This window comes from Bombus fervidus, chromosome 3, assembly GCF_041682495.2.
Source record: "Bombus fervidus isolate BK054 chromosome 3, iyBomFerv1, whole genome shotgun sequence".
Taxonomy (NCBI): Eukaryota; Metazoa; Arthropoda; class Insecta; order Hymenoptera; family Apidae; genus Bombus; species Bombus fervidus.
Window position 1 is genome coordinate 17,122,716 of NC_091519.1, and position 25,100 is coordinate 17,147,815.

Here is a 25,100-nt window from a genome sequence, read left to right on the forward strand (position 1 = left end):
AGAGAACGATAGTGGGGAAAATTAGTGGACTCCTGTTACGTTGTTACGTGTATTCAGTGACCACTGTTTAAAATGTCATGGCCTGAGTTTATCGCGTAAATTCGAAAAGATAGTTTATCTTTACCGATATCAAGAATATTAATCAAATGGAACCTTTTAGAAGAAGGTTTTATTAGATAAAATCTTTTAGAATCTTGAATTGAATATTTATATCCAGCATCTCTCTTATTGTATACGTACGAGTATATATCCTACTCATGTTCATAATTAAACCCTGTGTGAATAAAAACGTAGACTAAATTAAAGCGCAATATACCTGACAATCGATTGAAATTTGTTGAAATACAACGATATTACACGCATAGGCACAAATTTACTTACACAGACACCCACACAGGTATTTGAACAGGACACTTACATACTCATTACTGTATAGAGAGTGGAGCTCAAAATATTTAAGGGATCATGGGTCACTACCTACGTCTAGTCTGAAAGTAACTGGTCAACAATCAACGATTCTTGCGTACTTTGTTAATTATATATATCACTCGCTTATATACATTTGGTTCTGTAGTTCTGTTTAATAAATATCACTGAATATTATTTTAACATAAACATTGTGTCTTCCACGGATTATTAATCTTAACTTTAAGATTAAATTCTAACAAAATTAAATTGATCGAGACGCAAATGATATTCACTCTTCTCAGAGATCTCTTCCATATCTATCAATCAGCTTCGTTTCAATGAAACATGACTCGCAGCCGACAATGATTGTTTAATGTTCCAGCGCATTTACAATTTACGAGTCTTCTACCTAATCAATTTCGCACTCTCATTTTGGTAATTCCAGAGATTCTCAGATGTTAGCGTTTTGTCATTCAAAAAGTTTCTCAATCTTCGTCCATCTTAATGACTTTCAAGCCGTCGAACAAGATAAGAATCTCTCGGTACAGTAACTACAGTATAAAATATATGAAGTACAAGTGCATTCATGGAATACAGGTTTTCATTCGCGAATACAAAACAGGAATTTCCTATTACTTTAGTTCGAATTCTGCTAGGAAATGACATTTTACGTCTAATTTCAACAAAATTTGAAATTATGAAAGCTATGAACGGAATTCGTAGTATTACGAATTACCATGAGAATCTCGTATTCTCTTTAATGATAGAACTGACGTAAATATACCGTTCGAATAAGAGAAAACAAAGATGGAGAAGGAATCTCATTCTTTAAATTTCTTACATCAAAAAGACAAAAGCATCCTATTTAAAAAAAAAAAAAAAAAAAAACGCACCGCGACAACTCTATAGGAATTCTTTGAAAAATTGCTAATTGGTTATTTCCACTACTCTGTTAATTTTAACGTTAAGTTTCGAAAGTATTTGCAAGCATCATGTGCAAATTATTGTCGCTAGTATCAGAAGAACTTTACTCTGCGATCGCGCGATATTTCGTTAGATTGCTGAACATTCGGATTGCACTCGTTGGATTTTTTGAAAGTAACACGTGTACTGCATAGGGCAGACTTGCTTGATTAATAATAAACGCATCGCGAGTTGCTACGAGCTGTCAAAACGGCGGACCATTAGCGTGAGTCTGGTAAACTGGCAAAGTGACGAACGTGTGTGGCGGTTCGTTGAATTAATAGATGCCGCGATACACGTCAGTCTGTTAATGCAATCTATGTACGAGCTCGTCATATATACTTGCCATTCTCTTGCATGCGCACGTTCACACACGTGTCCATGACAACGCGATAACATTGAAATTTCAATTAAACGGAGACCACGCTGATCTGTTGCAAACATTCGTTCGTTTCATCTTTTACGTAGAGAATATCGAAACATCGCGTTATACTTCATCTCGAGTTGTTTCAGCAAAGTCTCTTTTAATCTAGAATATTATTAAAACTTATAAACTCTGTCTAGTTCCTAAAAGAATTTTATATTTTGTCTTCTTTTCGAACTTACTTAGTGCTATTTTATATTTTAAATACTCGTACTTTAGCGAAGATTACTCGATTGAGGTTAAATCGACAAGGTAGTTACTGGTACAATCTTCTATAAGCAGCGTGCTCGGAAGAAAAGAATATTCGAAAAGCGGTGTCGTTGTAACTTGTAATTTATCGATGCATCGAGGGGCCCGATTAAAGGCAGATTCCGCTCTAAGTACGTCGTAAAGTATGATATATGTATACCCGGTGCGGAAACGCGTTCCCGATATTCTACACGAGCTGAGATTTTGCCGAAGAAACGAGTTTCTCTCGATTACTTAGCTCACGCTGCACGCTGTTTGTACTCCGATGAGATACGGGCAGGAATTAAAGGCCGTTTTCGTTTCACGACTCGCTCGAAATGGTATCAACGTAGACACGATCTCGTCACCAGGATATAGAGAAATATTCATTTGAGAACCAACCGCTTGGTATTCCGAAGGAACAGGTAACGTTACATTTCGAATTTCCATTCGTTCTACGATCGCGAGATATAGAAGAAGCGTTGAATGTAATGAAAATATTCTTCAGGATATACGAGCTTCTCATAAGGAAAATTCTACTTCCTTATTAGTTCCTTAATTTCACTACATATATGCACAATTAATATGTATTTCAATTTTCAAATATTTACATTCTCAAGTATTCAAATACATGATATCTGATCGTTCCGATGTATTGAGTTTCCCAGAACGCGAATCAATTGTAGGCACAGCCTAAGCGTAAAGAACGTATCGAGATAGAAAGGAATATTGAATATAAATAAAAACCTAACTAATAGACAGAATGCATCCTATGCGTAAAGAACGGAAAATGTAGCATCTACGGTACGTATCATTTCTCGGAAGTCTCGTAAGTACGTGTAACATGGTCGACGATTAGAAACGTGTTGGTGGTTCAAATGTAGGTAAGCGTCGATCCCCTGTCGCGAGGAAAGGAACGGGAAAGAATGGGTCCTGAAAGCTTTTTTCAATTGAGTGATCCACCACCCATGGCTTCCACGTTGAATCACGTGGCGTGCTCATCGATTTCGTGGAGAAACACTTCCAAAGAGAAACTTCCTCTTGGAAAGAATCGAAGTTACAAAGTAATCTTTTCATCAGAGATTCGCCAGCCACGTTTCCGCGCAGCACTGAAACTCGTGAAACTCGGACTAACGAAGGCTAATTGATATACATTAATTCGGTGTCGTAGCAAAAACGACGAATACCAGATTCGAGGCTCGTTAAGCGGTGTTCAGAGCTACGTAAATCAGAATTATCGCAAATCGACGGTCGGTTCAATGCGCAATTAATCATCGGCAACGCCGATATCAACGCGAAATTTCGCGAGCACGCCCCACTCAGCTGGCGGCTACAATCAACACGATTCAGTCGACGAGAATTTATTGGACGCCGAGGACAGAAATTCGTTGGAAACCGCGACGATTCGTGAACCACGAAGGGGATACAATTTTATTCCGTGTGCGCTCATTCTCAAGCTTCGTATCTTACGAAATTGCTTGCGCGAGAACGAATCGATCCGATGGAACCGACGTTAACCCGATATTTTGGAAACGACGTTCGCAGTTTTGAACGTACGCGAGCGTTAATTCGAGCGATTTTCCACTGCCATACCGGCAACCTTCAAAGAACGTGCTTTAACGGCGTCTGTCAGCGGGCGTTAATGCGTTCTAACGGTGGTCGTAGTAACGCGGAAAGCGTAACTCCTTCGATGGAATTTCACGATAGCATCGCGTAAAAGTCCTGTTGCTTACCGTGCACATATACCTACGTGTATTTCATACATCGCCGACAAACGTCACGCGTAAATAGTAATTTTCAGAAGCTTTCCCCTATGACGGGAATATCGTTCCGACGAGAGTCAAGACAAGGATACCCTTTTCTATCGGAATATTTCACTTCGCTACGAGACCTGATCACGTTTAAGCGCAAGGAATGTACAAGAGGAACATGATACGAGGAAAGTGTAGATGAAAATTGGAACCTTTCGCTGAAGTTTAAACATGGAAATTTAGTGTGGAAAATATATTCGCGAGAAGAATAGCAGAGAATTATAGGGAAATCGTTTAACAGTCGGTTAACATGGATTCGAGTCGACACGTACTTTTACATTATTTATATTCTGTCGATTGTAGTACGTGAATTTAAATATCACGAAAATCTGAATTTTATTTCCTGGATATAACTTGCATTTCATATGTCAAAAAACAAGACGTTTATTTGTTAGCATACATCATTGTACGGAGCGAAAACTGGACCCGAAGTGAACGTGTTGACAATTAATACTTTTCGCCTTTTGTATTTCTCGTAAAATGTATAAGGTGCAAATTGCTTAGATTATTCCAAGTGGTAATTGTAACTTGGATGTAGGAACGTTGGTGTAGGAAACGTTTCTCGGGAAGCGAACTTTTGTATTCTCTGTATCTCCCATAGATGAACGACTCACGGAATTTCTCGTTGGTTCTTTTCAAAATTTTTAGAGCATGTTGCAGCCAAGTGGCACAACCCACTTCTATTCTTTGGCCAGGTGATTTTAAATTTCGTTTCCTCGTATCGCTCGACTCGTGTGAATTCGTGAAATTCTCTTCGGATTTCGTGGAACAAACGATCGAACGATTTCATAGATCATCCAAGAATCGAGTAACGTTTCTCTTCGAGTCTTAATTTCAAAAAATCAATTTCATCAAAGATCCAATCGTTCTACGACTACGTTGCACAAATCGGACGAAAGGAATTCCAAAAATCATATAAAGTTTTAATTCTTATTGAGGTAGAACACGGATATAGCTTTTTCTAGAAAGAAAATATAAAAGTATAAAAAGAAGTATACTTGCTTGTCTAGCTTTCAGGAATTCCTTTTCTCTTTCTCTCTCATCTTGCATAAATATATAAAGTCTTGATCGATTCATCGTTTTCTAGATAACTTGGATCAACGATCAGGTTCTGCAGAAAATCAAAATACGCTTTAATTTAATACCTTAGAAATTGAATCTCGCGATTTGTTTGGGAACGTCATGGCTGAGATACGAGATTTTGGATAACGTATACGAAGGATATACGATGTCAACAAATTCTCTTGCAGGGAAATAGCTTCCCTGCCATAAATTAGCCTCTGTGCTCGTTAACCCGAAGCACAATGCCCCGAGACAGTGAACACCACCAGAGCGCGCTTTCTCTTCGAATAAATTCGAAGTTTCGTCGTAACGGACTGGTTGAGCAACTCGTTTAAAAGAAACCCCTTTCCTATCTTCGCCAGTTTGATTACCACAACAATACGGAAGTTCTTTTTCGGCTAGGAACAAGCCAAGTTAATCACGACACCGACACCACGAAACATGGACTCAATCGATTCTCGCCGCACTCAGCGAGAAAACACTTACGAATTCTCTTCGTAATCGTGCCGCGAACCAGCTACAATGGCCACAGAATCTTTAATCGTCCCCGTACAACGCCTCTCAGAAGGCTTCGTTTAAATAAACGATCGTTATCGATTCGATGTATTGTCACGATCGAAACAATTGTAATTAGGTCACCGTGTGGTATTACAATCGTAAACACAACGTCGTATGCTTGTTCCGCTAATTAGATTCTCGATCATCTACGTGACGACGACGGTCTACTACAACGAACGACGTCTTGAAGCTTTGAAATAATCAACGATTCCGAAATAATAAATTGACGCGCGAATAAAATTATTTCTCAACGAGAATTAATTAGAAAGTTGGAAAGTAATCGAAAAGTGTAATTGTTTTGAAATTGCCGCGTCCAGCAAACGCAATTGGAAAGTTTCTGTTAACACGTCGAAACGAACACGAAGGGTCCTTAATCGATTATTCGCTCGCATGACCGCAGTTCTGGAAACGTTTCACAATAGTTGTTTCTCATTGTTGGACGACTCGTGATAAGTAGGAATTTCGAGAGACGCCACGATAGAGAGGAATCGAAAAAGCATTTGATCACGGTATTCGCGTATCGAAATGGACGTGCTTCTTTTGCAGTGAAACCATTGAAAGATGGATGTTGCAATCGCGTGTTTCGTAGCGGACCGAATCGAATTATCTCGAAATAGGATCGTAGCTGAACTACGGAACTACGTAATCTGCGGTGGGTCAGGGTGCTGGACTTCGACTGAAATCGCGGTTTCCTCGGTGGTCAGGTACGCCATGTCGTGTTCCTCGTCGTTAACGCCTTTGTTAACGAGCTGGAGGATTTTATTTCACTACCGTGGAAATTCTTCTCTTTATTTTCCCACCTTCCTTTGGATCTTTTCTCGTTCTCGGAGATTTTCTCCTTCTTTCTTCCGTTTTCTTCGTCTTAATCGCTTAGCAGGTCGATTAATTAACCGCGTAAGAAATAATTAAAAGATAAGAAAAGGAACGGAGAAAAACTATGGCGCTGGCTCGCGACGCAGATGAATCGCAACTGAAAGCTTCGCTAATGAATTACAACGTCGCTTTATATTTTTTTCTAATTAATGCACGCCATCTATTAAGCGCCGGAACATCGATGAATTGCTTTGTTTCGCCGCCCTTCGCTCCTCGTCGTCCTGTGTTCCTCTTTCCGATTCGCTACGAATGGCCCTCCACGGTTATTGTTCAGGTGAGAAATTGAAACGAACAAACGGTAGTGCCGGAGGTCGTTCGAAACGATACTCGTGGTTACCACTTATAATTCATTGTAGCCGAGCTCGTTTTGTGTTCAAAGTCGGCTGCACAACGAATCGACGTTCGCAGCCTCTCAGGAAAGTATTTGGGTAGTTACCGTAGAAAACTTTGATCGGTATATTTTATATATGTAACGTCATCGTATTTTCATTCTATGAAAATTCATGCTATGCTTACGTTGAGATTTATTTGTCAAATATATTTCTGACGATTGCGTATGTTTTTAATGAATATCTTATTGTCTGGTTTCAAAATACATGAGCGCAGTCAAAATAGCTGTGTCTCGTTACAGCGCTAATAAAATTTTCAAATGCTTCATACGGCACACATAATATATTCATATAAGGTTTTTTTACAAATATCAAAATATTTTTAAGAAAAATTTATAATCCATCGGTTTCATTCTTAGACAAAATAGACGCTTGTTGAATTGTATTGAATTTTTATTAAAAACAATGGTTCGTCGTTTCATCCGTCGCACACCGATTTGCTCCGTCGCACGAGCAGAATGAGCAAAAACGATAGGATAAGGAGGCTTTCGTTAAGTCGTATTAAACGCAGCTCGTATTTTTCGACTAATATTCCGCGTCACTCTTCATAACCGTAATTTACGAGCAGCTCGGAGTTTAAGTAACCATGGAAATATGGCCTTTTCACGGTTTCTATCTCGTAATCCGACGCATGGACCTTCTAACCAATCTGCATGGACGGCATCTCACCCATAAGGATAAAAAATCACAGTGGTTCGTGAAATAAACGGATCCAAGTCGACGGTAGATCTCCGAGGGAGAAGTCCCCGAAATCGATCCACGCTCGAAGCTTCGTCCGCAAAATAGCCGCAACGATTTGTCGTGGCGATTGCTCGGAATAAATTTCCCAAGCGATCGCGACGCTTTTCGAAATTTATCTCCGCCACTGCATAGATTTATTTGCGAAAGAAGGGCGGCGTGCATAGGCCGCTACCGCCAACGAAAACGTTGCGTCACGCGGCTAAATAATCCCGCCGGCGGACCAAACAAATAATTCTATCTTGCGAAACTTGTCCGTTCGAATGGCACTCGTTCAACGCTACTGATGCGAACCTACGTATTTATTTCTATTAGCAGTAAAACGTAATAACCACCCGGCAAGAAACCGTCGCTCGAGTGATTACTGAAGAGATGAGACGAAGAATTCGTTGTTCGTCGTGAAAAACCAACGAAAGTCCGGTCGAAGAATGCGAGTTCTTCGTGGTTCCTTTCACGCAGCTTCGTCCTTGGATGAGAACGCAGGATTCTCGCGGGATGCTCGCGTATCGTAAGCCAGCTTCGAAGAATCCGCCTTTCGTATCTCGTTCCTGCTCGTCCCGTTTCTGCAGATCATCTCATTGGAAGTGGCTGGTACGCTGATTACTTCTGTCAGTTGCATCGCTGTGGCGAATCGCAACGCCTGAAAGCAGAATCGAGAGATCGTCAGTTTCGCCTCTGCGAAACTTGCAAAGCTATTCAGTGGTATGCTCACAGGGGACTCGCGTGTGTTCAATCGTGTTTCCTTGATGAGATCAAGCTATTGACGTACGTCGCGTGAAACAGAGTTGGTTGAACAAAGAGAAGGGAGTGCAAACAGGTCGGTGCACGCGCGTAGGGCAAAGGGTGTAGACTACAATGGTCGTTGAATCACTCTGGAGTCGGGACCTTCCTTCGCGGTTTGACGCCGGAGGGAATGTTTGAATTGCCAAGCGTGAATTAGGGGATGACGACAGTTCGACGCGTTCAGTGTTCTTCCTTTTTGGTTTTTTCAACTTTTTAACTTTTGTTATCTAATTACTATTATTATTCTTAAAGGAAGCAATATCTTCTAGCCTTGTAAAGTGTTAAACGAGAAACGAGGAAGATGGAAAAATGCGAGTAAAAGTTAGTGCTACGTAAAACAATTACGAGGAGAATTCGATAACTTTACAAGGTTCTTAGCATAATTCTTTTGTGAGAGATGGAAAGTTACAACCTTCGCAGACTCGCGAAGGATCTGATGCAATTAGTTTCTTGGGCCGATAGAAACGCGTTCGAGGCGAATTCATTAAAAAATTGCATTTTTCGCAGTTTCTTCGAGGCTGTACTTAACTACAGGAAAATCCGCGCAACTAGCACCATTCTCAATCCTCGTAAATTACGAATCCTGACTACGAGTAGATAACCTTGTTTTATGTTATCAACTAACCTTGTTCCAGTTTAGACAGACTTTCTGCGCACCGCTTAACCCCGCTGTTTGTTGCTTATTTTTATCTCTTCGTTTTTCACCGTTTCCGTTTAACTGTCCGATAAAACTTTCCTTAGTCGATGTTTCCGCGTTCAAGTCGTTTAACCACGTTCTTCTCTATGGAAATCTCTCACGAATCTTAAATACAACTCGTTCTAACAATAAATTTCTTACACGTCGAAAAAATACATTTGTATTAGGTTGTCCGAAAAGTTTCTTTCGTTTTGTAAGGAAATAATAGACGCAATAATATTAGTTTATTGAATTGTGCACGAATATAATAATAGAAATAGAACGAAATGAACCATACCTAATTCAATAATATAATATAATATAAAACAGAAATTGTTGTTCATCTATTATCACCTTACGAAACGAAAGAAACTTTTCGAACAACCTAATAGTATTTTGAACGAGTAAACGACCATGTATATTCTAATTTTTATCTGTTATGTTCGGCTGCAAAAAATTAGTGCCGGTTGAGCGATCTTGTGTAAAATCCCTGTATCCCATTGAAACGCTTTGGTCGATGTGAATCCAGCGATGTGATTCAATGGACGATTAAATGTAATTTCAAATGGAAAAGTTATCAAAAAGGTTTTGCTATCCTGTCGGGCGATAGTAAGTTTTTTACGAATAGGTTAGATAGGATTGAACGTTCGTACTTTGTACCTATCTCGCATTTAGATATACATATTAATGTTTTTATTAAAAGAGCTACGCCATTTCTATTGATCAAAGCCGAACTTTTCTGTTTAGTCGCTAAATTTGATGTTTATTTGAAAGCAGTATTTTCTCAAGTAATATTTTACTAAAGTTTATCCTAAATAACCAGCAACCACACCATTTAACAGAATATATCGGTAGTTGAAAGTGCTATAAATTTTTCGAAAAACCCAATACAACGACCAAAAGTTCGATCTCGTGGAAATACAATGCACCACATAGAAAAAGCACAGCGGGAATAGAAATTGCATCCATCGAGGTGAATTTTTGACCCGCTGAAAACCAATTTCTAGAGTAGATAAGTAAGCCACGAACATAAAACAGGAAAATAAAATCAAAAGTATTTGCAAGTAACACAAATCGTTCGGACCGATAAAACATATGCGCTTTTAACGAAGTGCAACTCGAAAATGCAATTGAAACTCAAGTGCAATTTGTTGCAACGTCTACGAGTTTTAGATACGCAATCGTCGAACGATGCAGCTTCGTCGTCGAACTTGAAAAGCGATTCGCACGGGCAATTCGATTAGTTTCTGCGCCATCAGCCGCGCTACAGCCAGCCACGTGACTTATTACAAGATTAAAAGTAGCCGAAGGGCGAAAAAACTTGTCCAATTGCGAGGCTGTCTGTCGCTGGCGCAAACAGGACCCTCTAATTCGCCGCCATCCCGCTTTTTCCGCACTCTCGAAACGACATTTATTTCCGAACTTCATCCCCGTTCAATTACGCGTTTCATCCTAGTCGTTTACGGAGAGTTTCGTCGCGCTCGCTTTCCACGAAAATTGAACGGAAATTCGCCAGTGGACATTCGGCTGCAATTCGTTGCTACGTCCTCGTTAAGAACGTCGAGCACGTGTATGTTGCATTGTTGATGACAACTTTATATGAGACTTTAGGCAAAATGAAATTAGAAAAAGTGAAGAAAGAAAAAAATGTAGATGGTACTTGGTAGATGGTATTCTATCGAGAATCCTAAATAATGGTACACGATTGAAACGAAGAAAACCCAGGAGAAATCCATTTTTAACAAATACCTATTTACTATTCTACTATACTTTGAGAATAAACAAGATGGAACAAGGAAATTTATTTTTTAAGAATTAACAATCGGTATAAATACTCTGGTGACCAAAGGTTTTGTGACCGCCTGTAAATTATAAAATTCCGCGCAACTCAAATTTCACGAAATAAGATATTTTTTATCAAAACTTTGTTACTTCGATAAGGAACAGTCGAAAATTGTTTAAATTAAAGAAAAATCGCTTTCTAAAGTACGAGCAGTGAATGAAGTTTTTGGTTCAACGGGAGTTCGACTAAGTTTAAGTTTAGCGGAATAAAGACAGGCACTGTAGAGAATTGCTCGAGTTTGATGGTTTAGGAACAAGCGCCAAACTTCTGTCTCGAAAGACAAACGACCGGGAGAAAAAATCACGCTATTGTTTGAAATCATTTCGGCGAAAAATCGAATAATCATACTCTCGTTCGATTCACTTGATTACTCTGGTCTTTTCGCCTAATTCGAAAGTATCGACTCATTCTTTTCGAGCCAATCTTTTCGACTCATTGGCGTGCATAATCGTTTGCCAGGTGGTGTGAACTATTGTAGCCTTATATTCTTATTAATTCAATTGTTTCGTTAATTGTAATTTTCTCTAAACTTTCAAGCTCCACAAAATATTAATACGTCAAAGGGTGAACGTAATCTCCAGTTTTCTCGTCCCACTCTATCAAAAGTTAACAATGAGTTTGGCAAAAGTTTGCTACGAAAATCCTATAGAAAGTAAGAAGATGAACAAAGAACGCGTGTGTAGTGAATTCTCGAGTTCGTCGTAAAATTTGCCCCAGTATTCGGTATTCGTCGAGACTGCTGTAAACATTTAACGAAGCCATTGGCAGTTGTCCAATTCCGCGGAAGTTGACTTTCGTTGGGTGAATACAGTTGCTGTACGGTTATAACTTAAAAGTCATTACCTTTCGTCTATCCCTGTGGGCAGAATACAGGATCCAGATAATGTAGCACACCATTATTATGGCAGGTATGCTGACACCAGCTATGGTGGACGCTTCCCGTAAGAGTGCATGATGCACAGCGAGTAGCATGATCGCCAGCACAGCTCCACCGGCGACGTATCTTCCGGTCCGACGCCGTTCCTCCTACCGACAAATAGCAAATATTCAGACGACGTTATAATTAGACTGCGAATTTTTATGGAAACTCATATTCTTATGAAAATAACTAAGAAAATGAAACCTAAACGAAAACTTCTTTCAACTGCTAAGAATTTGTAATATAACGAGCGTTGTACTTTGAATATTTCATGTATCTCTGCATGTTGTATGCATTTTATGTATATCTGCAGACTTTTCATAAATTCATACAAATCCGCTGACTATTTATGATTCTTCCCGTGACTGTAGCTATATATCATATTTAAATAGCGATCGCTTGAACACCTGCTACAACAAAACGTTAAAATATTACTGGACTGCGGTTATTTACAATAAACGAATAAGCACGAACTGGCTTCATTATATAAGACATAATAATATCCATAATGTGTACATTAATATTAATTAACCATAATGTGTACAATATGGTTCGCTATTACAAGTCAATATTAGAAGATTTTTCTTTCTGCTTGAGTTTCTGCGATGGATAAGATTCTTGTAAACGACGTTTTGCTGCACTTTGTCCAAAGATTCTTTCATTAGTCTTTCGCATGTCCCGCATGCAACTTTCGCGATGGTTCGTTTGGAAAGGTCCCGAGGTAAAATGGATGATGATAAGATCGGTAGAAAGTTTATGGTGCAGATTCTAAAGGAAAGATACTGACTTTGATGCTGACAGTAAATCTATGAACGCTGGTTGATGAAATGGGAACAGTGGCGCGCTTGAAAGCAGAGTAAGTACGTCTCTGGAAACGTAGTTGTAAAAAGAGCTGGTCTCTTAAAACAAAATCGTATTAAAGTAGTATTGTCCAATTAACGCGCTCGCTGTTACCGACGCAACCGGTAAATTTTTGAGTCGATGCATCTTAATAAACAGATTTAGGAAAACAAGCAAAATTGTAAGCAGTGAGGTTGAAACAATTGGCTAAACTAAGAATATTTTTGATAAAAAAAGGTATACTGGTGAAGCTGACATTATTAATTAAAGTAAAACTGTTCGATCTCCTATAAGAAGCATAATTCAAAAAGTTCATGATCCGAACAAAGACTTTCTAAATTGGGTTCTATATCGAGAGATATAGTCATATTTCCATGACAATAGACGTATTGATGTACAACACGCAGAATTAAAAAATACATGGACGAAGAAAGTTACGTAAGCAGCAAACGTAAAGTAAAGATTTTCTTCGGAAACTGCATGGAAGAGTCCCTGATACGCTTGATTCTCAAGATTCAACGAGGTCAGAGGATGGTTCTACTAATAGAATAGGAGAAAACCACGAGTACAGGAGTTCGGACAGTCGGTATTAAATTTTGGATAGAGGCGGCCAGCGGAAGTGACAGCTCCATTTCCATTCGTGCGACGCCGATGCAATTTGACCTGTCGCGGAGCTACTTTGCATTCGGTGCGCAAATGCGTCCATCCGCACCATCGCTGATATCCTGACGCGTTTTCCTATTATTATCGTATTCAAATCGAAATATCGCCGGATATACACAGTCGGCACGCTCCGTCGCTGATCTATTTTGCCGTAAGTCGCGCGCAAGCGGAGGCGTGCCTTGTAGATACGCGAACGGTCGTATCACATGCACCACCGATTCTCAAATGTGTTTTGAGGATCGAATTCCCGACCATTCTTCCCATCGTTTTGTTTGTTGAATATTTATTCGTTGAATGTACAAAGTATACTCTGACATGCTATCCCTTTCGGTATAGTTTCTTTTTAATAATTTAATCTGGTTTGAAGAAACTGTTCTTTAGATGAAAAAAAAAGAACGAAGAGAAATCTAAACTCGATATCACTCGGCTTACTTTTCATTAAATCTTTGTGTAAGATGGATTCGATGCACGAAATATCTCTGGTAACGTTCAAAGACAAAATTGCGCAATATTTCACTTTGGATTTTCGTATTTACCTCTTAACTGGATATACAATTTTTTGCATGGAATTTTTTTTTTCTTTTTTCTTTTTGGTAGTTTAGTCTGGTTTGAAAAATCGTTTCTGTGAACGAAAACAAACGATATAATATAAGACGGCCTATGTTACAAATAGTTATTGGCTTAATCGTAACATTTAGCGATATGGAAGTGACGAGGTCGGTTCTAACAGAAGCTACAGCTGGTGCGAAAAAGCAGCGAAAGAAATTATTATAAATAAATTTTTAAATAGAAAGAGTTAAGCAGGAAAGTGGATAACGCGTTAATATCTGTAACTGCGTAATAAAAGTTATTACATTTATATTTAACAAGTTTCCAAATTGGGTAGAAAATACCATAGGGACACGGTTTCCTATTTCATCGCAGCGTATGACTCGCTTTCGTACAACTCATGTTATGCGAAAGCAAAGGATTAACGTTAACAATGCGACTATTCCTGTATTTTCATTTGCGAGAAACATTCTACATGAAGCAACGTGCGGAGGATAGGGAAACCAAAGCTTTACAGACTAAAAAATATTGCCACGGTTAAAATATTACGTTCTAAGAGCTTCGTTCGTGAAATTACGTTCGTGCAATATTCGCGTTTGCGGTGAAGCGTGCACTGCGTCGTTCTTCTGTAATGTACAAGTACGAATGGACTAATTTTTCATTCACGAGCGAATGTTTCAAAAAAAAAAAAAAAAAAAGTTCGTCTTATAAAATTCACATTCATAGCGTAGCGTTACGAAAACCAGATGGCTGTCTAGCGAGGGAGATCGTCTATCCGCGTTCGAGGTTGTAGAGAAGTTTACACGGATCGTTGGAAAAGTTGAAGGGATCGAAGTAGGACGCATGGGACTGGAACAAAAGTCGAATGGAACTGTACTAAATTTCGAATAGCGAAGTTGCGGGAAAAGGTTCGTGCCCAAACACCTTTCACGAAACCTTTTCCCTCGACTCTGCTCTTTCGAAATCACCATCCCGCTAATAATCGTTTGAAAATATCGTAACTAACCGAGGTTGCAACAGTATTGAGGGTATCCCTTGAAGAAGACTCGTTCGATCTGAGAGGCATGGTCCTGACAATGACATAAATCAGTTTCACCGACAGATTTAAATAATCCTCAGGGATAGGAAGGTCCCGGTGGATTCGAGCTTTATTCTTTCACGAACATAGATCATCGATACTCCTTCTTCGCGATTCAATCTCCCGGTCGCTCTTCTCGATTCAAGCGACGACATGAATCATTGCCAGCCGAAGGACACCTTGCAGCACGACCAACACTTTCCTGCCGTGCATTTTATTATACACGGTATTTCACTTGTCTGGTATTGCAACTGATTTCGTTTTCTTTTCTCTCTCTCTCTCTCTCTCTTTCTCTCTCCCTTCGGTCGACAGTCGTCGAAAATTTTTACGACGGTAGGTACGCCTGAAGAGATGCCAGGAATTTTTCAGCGAAATTTACGGACATACCCGCCGTTAAATTAAACGTCGCGTATTTACGGCCGCTGTGGTTTAATTAGAAAGATTACGACGGTTGTAGTTTAATTAAAAAGATTACGACGAAGGGGAAGAACGCGAGTCATCGTGAAAAGTCTTCGAGTCTTTCGTCTCGATTCATCCGACATTCATACGCTGACAAATGTAATCACTTTGAAACGACAGACTGGGCTGGCAGAAATCACCGCTGTTGACTTCTTGGGTTAGGTCATCCCTTCAGCTTGGTCGCACCACGAAAGAAATGACTGTATCACGATTTACAGCGACTACTCGGACCACGTTCGTCCCTTTGGTATAAAAGAAAGGATGGTAACAAAAGAGGAGAGTAACAAGGGTCTACAGTGGTTCACCAAGTTCACGATAGACGATCACGACGGACATCTCGCGTGCACTGGAAGCCGTGCGTCGATCCTCGCGTCGAATGGGATCGATGGTAGGTCGAACTGGCGCGAGAGAGCTTGGAAAATGAGAACGAAGAGGCGTTCGAAGGAAGATGTATCGGGAGAACAGTGCCAGCCGCCCATTTACAACGTTGCCCGGCACAATATAAGCCAGGCAAGCTAGCTAGCATAATAAACGAATAACACGATGGACCAACACACCCACGTACATAGACGTTCCTCTCTCAAACATGGCGCGTTGCGTTGCTCGTGGAACCGATCGACGATCGAAGGTAACTGTCTTTGCCAAAATTAGACGTTTCTTTTCTCTGGTGCTTTGCGATCGTGCGACGAACGTTGCGATGAACTGCCAGATACTCGTCTTTCAATTCGTTTTTACATTTTATATGTATTAATGTACGCTAACACGTTGAAACGCGGCAAAGCTGACGGCAAATCGTGTTACGTTGAAATCGAATTAGCCTTGTTCCCGTGGTCCGTGAGAGAGTTTGCAACGGAATGTTGACTCCCGAGCATCTGATTGGAGATGCTCGTGAAATTGAATGCTACCCGCGCAAACCGTTCTATCGCAAATTCTGTTCCACGAATCTCCGATACTACTCGGTGCAACTATTATAGGTAGCTTTGATTAAAGACAAGGAGCTTTCGCGGATCAAGTATTTCGATTTTCCATGCTTACGTGTCACGATATTCGATATTAAATATCCCTAATTTTTATATTCTCCGTGTTTATATGCGACGATGTTCGATGTTGGATATCTGAAATTGTTTTTCGTTTTCTAATATCTAACGTCGTTCAAAATTATTCGAACGAGTTCGATAGTCGATGGACATTGGCTTGAATTTAAACTTACAACGCGTGCAATTCCTATGTTTCAGTAAGATATAAACTAACGGAGAAAAACGCGATGAATCATATTTTCCATTTTTATACAGATCAGCGGTTTTACGAATACAATGCACGCCGTGTATCGAGCATAGTCGTGTTTCGATTCAGATTTCGAGCGACCAAGAATTGGAAAATGGTAGAAATTAATGACAACGAAGAACTCTTGTTTAATTTTTATTATATCGGAGGTGAAGTAAATTATGAGAAGTCTGTCCTCCCGATGATTACGAATTCAATTTTCACAGAGTCAATTTTTGAAAGAATCGGGAAATGGTACAAATTGACGCGATCGTAAGCCGACCATTTCGTCAAATCGTCGTTTTCTGAAATACCCGTCGTTACGTGTGGTTATCGTGGCGGAGTCCGTACGAACGTTCTAATGAAGAAATAAAACGGCTGTATTCAGGGGGGCCTATGAAATATCTCGCGATCAAATAAACGACTCATCGTGTGCCGTTTCGTCTGAACATGACAATAAGCCCGGACGATATTCGATCAGTTTTTTCCATCCAGCACGGCCTTACGACATCGTCTCCGTGATGACAATCACGCGATTATATTTCCGTGTATCCTTACCTTCTTCCCGGTTGGAAATGTTGAAGAAAAAGTCGACATCTTTATTTATTTATTCCGTAACCTGGAAACCGCTATTACGCAGAAAATAGAATTTAGCGAAACAAAAATATTCTAAATAGGGAGAGGTGCATATTATTGTGCCCTTAAATATAAATTATGTTTTGGGTTACAAGGTCTAGGAACAAAGGAACTAATAAATAGATTTCTATTTATGTTCCTTATAACCTTTAACTAGAGCTATAAGCTTAACTTTTTTGGTGATAACCTTTTGCTATAAATATATGAACGTGCTGTCTATGGATTCTATTTTATTGTAACACTAAGAGAGTAAGGATCTGGATCAGCGTAAACTTATACTTATTATTATACTTATACCTTTATTTATTTCAGTATATTTTTCTGTTACAAATTCATCCACTCGTTCTTCCATCAATCAACCTCAACAGGAAGAACGCCTCGTTGTGTATCCTTTACGATATCGGGAAAACCCTTAGCGACACGTAACGCGTCAATTCTGTGCCAGGCATACAGATCGTTTATCTTAAAGGGAACAGTCCCGCGTGGTATTCGAGCCACGTCGAGTCCATTTTTTAATCGTACGAGCAACCGTGTCGTTTAACAGGGCAAATCGCGGCTCAGCTTTTCTCTGTTTATGCACAATCGAACGACTAAACGAAAAATCCACGTTACATAAGCGACGTCTAACAAAGAACAGTTCGACGACCTTAACAGAAAACCAAGTTGACCAACGAAGATTGATACGACGACTGGAAAAATTTTCGGATGTTCCACCCCTTCCGTCTTTTCTCTGTTTGTTCACAATTTTCAACTTCTTTGGTTGTCTTGCTTTCTCGCTTCGTATACTATGACCTAGTTGGTGACGTACAAATTCAAGATCGCAGATAGCCAAGTGTTCGGTGTTATCTGTTGTCGTGCTTCTCCGCGGATATTTTTCGAGGCTAAAAGGAAATAACAGCAACGTAGATCGCAACGAGAATTAGCGAGAGTAGATTAGAGAGCTTGGAAACAGTTTTAACTGGAAAGATTACGATTCGAGCGCTGTAGGCTACGTAGATTTTGGAAATGTTAGATGTTGAAGATGTTTCATGGACGTGGCCGGCTGGAAATTCGCGTAGCACGCGTCGAAACACGATGCTTTCTTTCCGAGTGTGCGCGAGTCACACGGCTCGAAAAACTGATTCATCGATAGGCAAAAGATCGGAGGTGCGTCTATAATAAGATTCTAGTGCAACTCGGACTGATGCGAATTCATTGAGCATCGCGCGCCCACGCCACCCGTTTTCAATCTTCGTGTCTCTGTTCTGCAAGAAAAGTACCGAAAGAAAACACTGATATTTTAATCATTCCTTTGTTATTCCATCATCTTCGCGATGCTCGAGGCAAGAAACATTGCTGAAACTACCGAGAAACGAGTAGCGAAGAAACTTTTAATTGCCAGCTACAACCGTGCCTTCCGCGGCAAATAAGAATCCATCTCAAAGCCCGATTCTTTCTTCGAACTATCTATTTTCGCCAAAAGTGTTATTAAAACTCGGTCGAAGCTTTTTCAGCGAACCTAGCAACCGTGTTCAACGAATTACGCGCATCGTCAAGATCAGTCCCCGAATAAACGACGATTCACGAGTGTCAATGTATCTTCGGAATACGTTTTCAATTATCGACGAATCTCGGTGGATTTAAACGTGCCGATGAACAAAATTAGCGAGCGGTACGAATAGTGGAACGAATTTTGATCAAAATCATCTTACTTGATCGTAGAATTAAAATGTTGAAACCTTGAGAAAGAAAAGAAGGAAATGTAGAGTATTAATTGTTCTTATTTTATCTTTCAAGAGATTTCTGTACATGTGGATTGGAAAAAAGGGATGAAAATAGCTATCCCAAGAAACGAATCACTAATTGGTAAACCTGAACTCCGGTTACGTTCTTCTTCCGGAGGATGTAGATAGGCAATCGTCGGTTCGATTCATTTCCATTTACGTTCGGTTGGACGTCGCCAAGAATACATGAATATCAAGTGGTTTTCTATGCGATAATTGATTCCCAGCAACTACCAGGTTTCTCAGATTCTACAAGCACGAGGAAAGAGACGAACTGGAACGGCAATTGCGAGGTAAAATTACTTGTATCCGTTGACTTTCAGTCGTTTGGATGAAAGCACGTGGGCGATTCAAGATTCCTCGCTAACATCTCGCTGGTGTACAGCGAGTTAACACGGCGTAATAAATTTCCGTCGATTAATCGAAGTTTAACTTAAAAAATTGCGTTAGAGAGAGGTCGTGTGCTTTGTTGATTGTAACTCATTTCTTTCTTCCAAGACTTTTGGATCGTTGCAACGTTGTTCGTGAATAATGATTGGCGAATTGTGTTTATCTTGGAGCGATAATTCGCGAGGGATACGCGAGGAGGAAGCGGGTACGCGCATGTTTTTTGTCAGTCTTCGCCTCGTAAAACGGACGTGGCTGGTGAAATTACGATATAAGCCGGATGTTCCGGTAAACGACGCCCCGATATTCCCTGAGTCATGAGGCTTTTCGAGGGATCATCGAGGGAAATACAATTTTCGAAAGTAAATCGTTCCGTTCGACGAAATAAAAATTTGATGTGGTTGTAGTTTTATTTGCCAATGTATATTTATATTTAGTACGTTTATGTGTATATTCGTTCGAAATCGATGGTGGCTTTTCAGCGTATATACATTAGAAACATTTGTTTAATGCGCGTATATTCGTTTGCACAGGGTATCCTGCCCCTGGTTCGTGTGTAAACGGCAGGAAGTTTACTTTGATCGTGCAGAGGCAATACAGAGTGCGCCACCTCACCAGTAAGTAAACGTGCCGATAATTTTAATGTAAAAATTTATCGCTTAATTAAATTAACGTGTCTCTGTTAAAAGGAAAAGTCGAAGTTGAAACATTTTATCGATACAAGCTTTATGTAAATAATTAATCCAAGTCTAAGGTTTCGTGCAGTACTCTGCATTATCTTTTGTAGATACGTATAATCGTCATAAACGAGACGCAAAATACATGTGCCGTGCAATAACTTTTCATATCCCACGTTTTGGAGATTACCCGAGTTCCTTATTATTTTCGTGTCCAATACGATGTTACTGATTCGGTACAGTATTGCTTTCAATTAAAACAAAAGTCTCCTGTGTAATTATAAATAAAATATAGAACAGAACATCCTATGATCAAAACGAAGTATAGAATTTGATACATTCGCGATATCTCAAAAAACATTGTACGCTATAAAAATAATAAAATATCGTATACCCATTACGTAGATTACACATGTACATTACATACTACCAAAATGATACATTACACTACAATAACAGTTCCTTGTTTTTCAATTAGTTTCAACTAAAATTTAAATTTCATATGTCTTACATGAAACAATTATCGATTTAATTATTTACGTTATTTTATGAAATTTCTGTAATTTGTATTTAATATACGATAGAAGTTCGTTTGTTTGAACCTATCGTGCGACAGATACTTATATCTCTACTATTTACGATTTCTCGTTCAGATTCATATTCGGATAGATGAATTCAATGACCAGAACTTAAAAGTTTATTTAATCGAGCACTAATTAAAATTTCGTTTGAGTAAACGGACCGCGTTCAAGCGGATTCAATCAAAATCGTCGCGACGCGCTGTTATAAATTGTAGAGGGCGCGAGAAACACTGATCTTTTTCGAGGTCGGTATTTCAGAGCACGAGATACGAAGTTCCATGATGCAACCAAATCTATCCTGTATTTAGTTCGTGATCATGATTTTAATTTGAAAATACGTGTGAAATATAAGGGATCGAGTAATTTGAGCAGCCTTTTTACCTTATTTATGCCATATGCGGTGATTTCAATTTAATATACAGGAAGAGTAATGGTAACGATATTAATAATGGTTAGAATTGGAACTAAAATCTATGAAACTATGAATAGGTTATAGAGCAGAATACGTGTCTTGTTATTGTAAACAAAATATGTACGTTTTTGTATACTCGTTTATTTTTATTGGAAAATTCTTGATCCAAACGATGACTGTAAATATACCAGAAGTTAGGCACTTAATTTATAATAAATAACGCTTCTAAATTCAAATTTCAATTATCGAATCTAAATTCATACCGTACCGTTGTGCTATCTGGTGGTGAACACGAGAACGCAATACTGCCGCCCGATCGATAAGAGTCTAGGATTCTCAAATTTTCTTTACTGACTGATATACTCTTTCAATTATTTCTTTATTACAACTAAATTGATCGTTATCATAGTATATCCAATAGTTTGAGATGCACATCGACTATTTAATTTTACGGAATAGCCCAGATTATCAAGCGTTAACGAACCTACACGCATAGTTTAAAAATGTAGCTATTGAAACTTAAAGGAAGAAAATCCGCGACGAACTAAACGAATTGGAACAAAACGATAAATTGAAACTGGTTCTCGAACGTCTCCCTTTATATTTCTTCCATCAACTTGCATTCGACTTCTATCCCAATGAAATCACCGTTGTTAATCCCTTTTTCTTTGGATTTTCTTTTCTTTGCATTGGCAAGAAAATCGAAACCACATTCCACCAGTAAATTCTAAGATTCTCTTCGATCTTTTTCCCCTTTTCTCGTGAAGAGTCGTTTAATAGATTCCAAGCGTGCTTGCGATCACGATATTCCTCGAACAATGATTATCCAGGCGTAGGAAAAAGCGTATTCGTCCCCATCAGGTTCGTACTTGCGTAAACCTTCAATTAAGATATCTGGTCGAGTGCTCGAAAATCGACGACCCTACGAAAACTCGATATCCTTGAAGTCGCGTACCACGGTCGGCGTATCGTTATCCTGCCCGTTATAACGACGATAATTATTTTCTTTGCTCGACTTTTGTCTCCCTCTCGTCGACATATATGAGAAACTGATCCGTCTAGATCAAAGGTCATCCAGATCAAAGTTGCACTGGCGTTACTGTTCGTTGATCAACGCTCCACTCTATGTTTCCCTTCGAAACTTCCCTTGGTTCAGTGATCTTAGGAAAAGTTGAAAACTAAGTTTACCCGATGTATAATAATCGTGATGGGTTCTCGTCGACAATCTCGATGCCCTTCTACAACTGGACTAATATTATTAATGAAATTTTATAAGTTGTAAGTTACAAGTTGTCAGCTATAATCAGCATATCTTTGTTGCGGCTCAGTAACAAGTTCGATAACAATGGAAATAAATAAAGTCCTGCAAGCAAACTTTACAATTTACAAGGCAGCTAATTGTGCAATTCTAATATTTTAGAAGCGTCTACAACATCGGTACACCTTGCTACTCGTTAATTTATTACTATCGTAGGTTGGTAAATTATTGTACGAAACTAAATAGTCGAGGAAATTCCTGAAAGAATAATTTATAGCAGATATATCGTTCACTGCATTTTCTAGCCATGTCATGGTAGTTATCCACTGATATATTCCACAATAAGGTAATTAAATTTCTCTAAAAAATAAAATCGTTCCTACGGTAATAAAATAATAGTACGCAAGCATGATGTAAAAATTAATGTACGTGAAATGTCAACGTAATAGTATTATAAAATCTCAAAGCAACTACCGAGCATGAACTTGGAAAATCAAGCGGTGTACAAGCACGTACGAAGCGCGCGTAATTTAAAGCGTCTCAGATCTCGGTGTTTCGATTTATTTCCGCGCGAAAGACGATGCCTTCCAGAGAATATCGGCGATCTTTCGGTGGCAGCTTACGGTTCGTATGTGGGTCACGACTCGAAGATCACGATCCAGACTCGAAGGAATGCGAGGGAAAATACACGAGAACGAATCTCGTAATTTTTTATGGGTTGTACGAGCTAGTTTACCGACGACCGGATGGATACGCGTTGACAGTTTCGAGTACACTTGGAGCGTGTACACGTCGAAACGAAGAGCGGACGCGACAGCTCGTATCGTTCAGCCGATGGTGTGGCTATTTCCACGTGGACGCGTGGAACGAGGGTCGAAAAAGGAGGAACGCGGAAAAGGGAGAAGAACGAAAACGGGAAGGCGTGCAAATTCACGTCGAGTCGCCGTCCCGACGATAATATTTCAACAGAAGCGCGTAGAAGACGGGACGGAAAGATTGATGATCGCTGTTGGACCAATCCGTGTAACACGCGTCACTATCTGTTCGCTAGATTTGGCCAAGTTATTAACTTGGAATCGAATTAACGGTGACAGGTGTTTTCTTTCGTTCTGTCGGGATTGCACGCGTTCTACCCATTCAGTCTCTTCTAATTATCAGTTTCCTTTTACTTTACCTAAAACGAACATGAGCGGTTGAAACGTTTGCAGCGATAAACTGGCAGCTTCGATGTTTAAAAGAAGCGAAGGAAAGGTATAAATTTCGTGTTTGAAAAGTAAAATAGTTAGTTAAAATAGAATTTATAGTGCCTTTGAAAAAACGAATTAGTTTCGAATCGGTTCGTTTGGAAACGAAGAGAACGAAGTTTTCCTCTTAGCGGAGAAGCCCTCTTCGATTCGCTGATTTCGATTGAAATTGAGAAAAACAGGGATAGATCATAATTTAGATTGGAATTTAATACGTCGAAGGTTTTGGTTCCATTTTTTTTTTTTTTTTTTTTTTAACTACATTAATTTTCTACGATATTTTTTCAAATAACGTAATATCAAACTCGCAACTACATTAATCCGGATTTCGCTGAGCGAAAATTAATTCATACGATAGTAGTTCACATTTAGATAACTGGATTCTGGTAATTAATTTGATCGACCATTTGTTACAATTTCGTTGCAATAAATAAAATTCTTCTCTGTAATCTATTTCCATGACTGTTAAAGAAGAAGCGTTGCGATCAATTTTCCGAAAATTTCATTATCGCTACCACCCACGTTCCAAGCGTAAGAAGAGACACCCTGGTGTCCAGGAAACATAGCAGGAACCTGTGAACGTCACGCGATCTTAATTAACAATGTACTGCAATTTGCTAGTTAGAGAGGCAGCATCGAACGGTTCCTGGCGGGTGGTGCAAATTTATGGGTCCTGTCTGGCTGCAACTTCAAAAGCCAGCTCCCCCGGTATAAATCAGTGAGAAACCAAAAGAGGGGGTTAGAACTTGAAAGGAACGAACTTGCCGGAGCAACGAAGATGTACGGCTGTCATTGTTTCGGCATTTTCGTGACGTTTTGTTGAATAGATGCTGCCGGTCTGAATGAAGGTTAATCCGCATTCATAATCGGCCACGCAACGCGCACGCACCCGCGCGCACGCACCATCTTAAGGTACCGTCCCCCATTCACTCGTTAATTCTCTCTTTCTTCTGGCTTCTGATACCTGAATGCAACCGGAAGCCCTTTCACGCGTCCCGATTTCGTAATCTGAATGAGAGCATGACTCTCTCTCTTTTTCTTTCTCACTCTCTCTCGCGAGGACCTCCCATCTTTTTCAATCTTCGTCTCTCGCTTCTCGATTCGCCAGCTGAAACACGCATCTTTGGCGACGAGACGATCCTTCGTTGAATTCTGTCAGGACACCAGGACCAGGGAGATCGAGAGACAAACGGAGATCGAGGGATTTCCAGGCTCCCTCGGATTATTCCGTGGGGTGTGTCGATCGAATATTCCTACAGCTTGTATACAGTTTAAGCGGTTCCATTATTCGGTCTCGTATTATCCGGATGTATCGCTGGTCGAACATTCTGTTATTCGAACGCATTTTCTTGTACGCCATTGTGGCCTGTGTAAGCTTTGAGTGGAAACGCTCTGCGTGCATCTGTTTATAGGACGAATGCGGAGATCTGAATCTGCTGGCATAAACGCGCGTACATACAGTAAGTATGTATTTCTGAGAGAATAGTTTCTCTGTTAAAATTCCATCTCCGTTTTCTCTGTACTCCTAACGACATACTTCGAAATCTACTGTTTGAATATTTCCTAGAATCAAAGGCACGATTCTTTAAGAACATTGTAAGCGTTCCTTCTTCTC

General features: G+C 39.6%; 1 protein-coding gene across 1 annotated transcript; it reads right to left on the reverse strand.

The window, feature by feature from the left end:
• Positions 1–4,151: 4,151 nt before the first annotated feature.
• LOC139998514 (uncharacterized) lies at positions 4,152–15,723 on the reverse strand. The gene is made up of 3 exons (XM_072023124.1): positions 14,734–15,723; positions 11,600–11,782; positions 4,152–8,094 (listed from the first exon to the last, which is right to left on the reverse strand). The coding sequence occupies exons 1-3, from the start codon at positions 14,791–14,793 to the stop codon at positions 7,906–7,908; spliced, it is 432 nt and encodes a 143-aa protein (XP_071879225.1). The 5' UTR covers positions 14,794–15,723; the 3' UTR covers positions 4,152–7,905.
• Between the last annotated feature and the right edge of the window lie 9,377 nt (positions 15,724–25,100).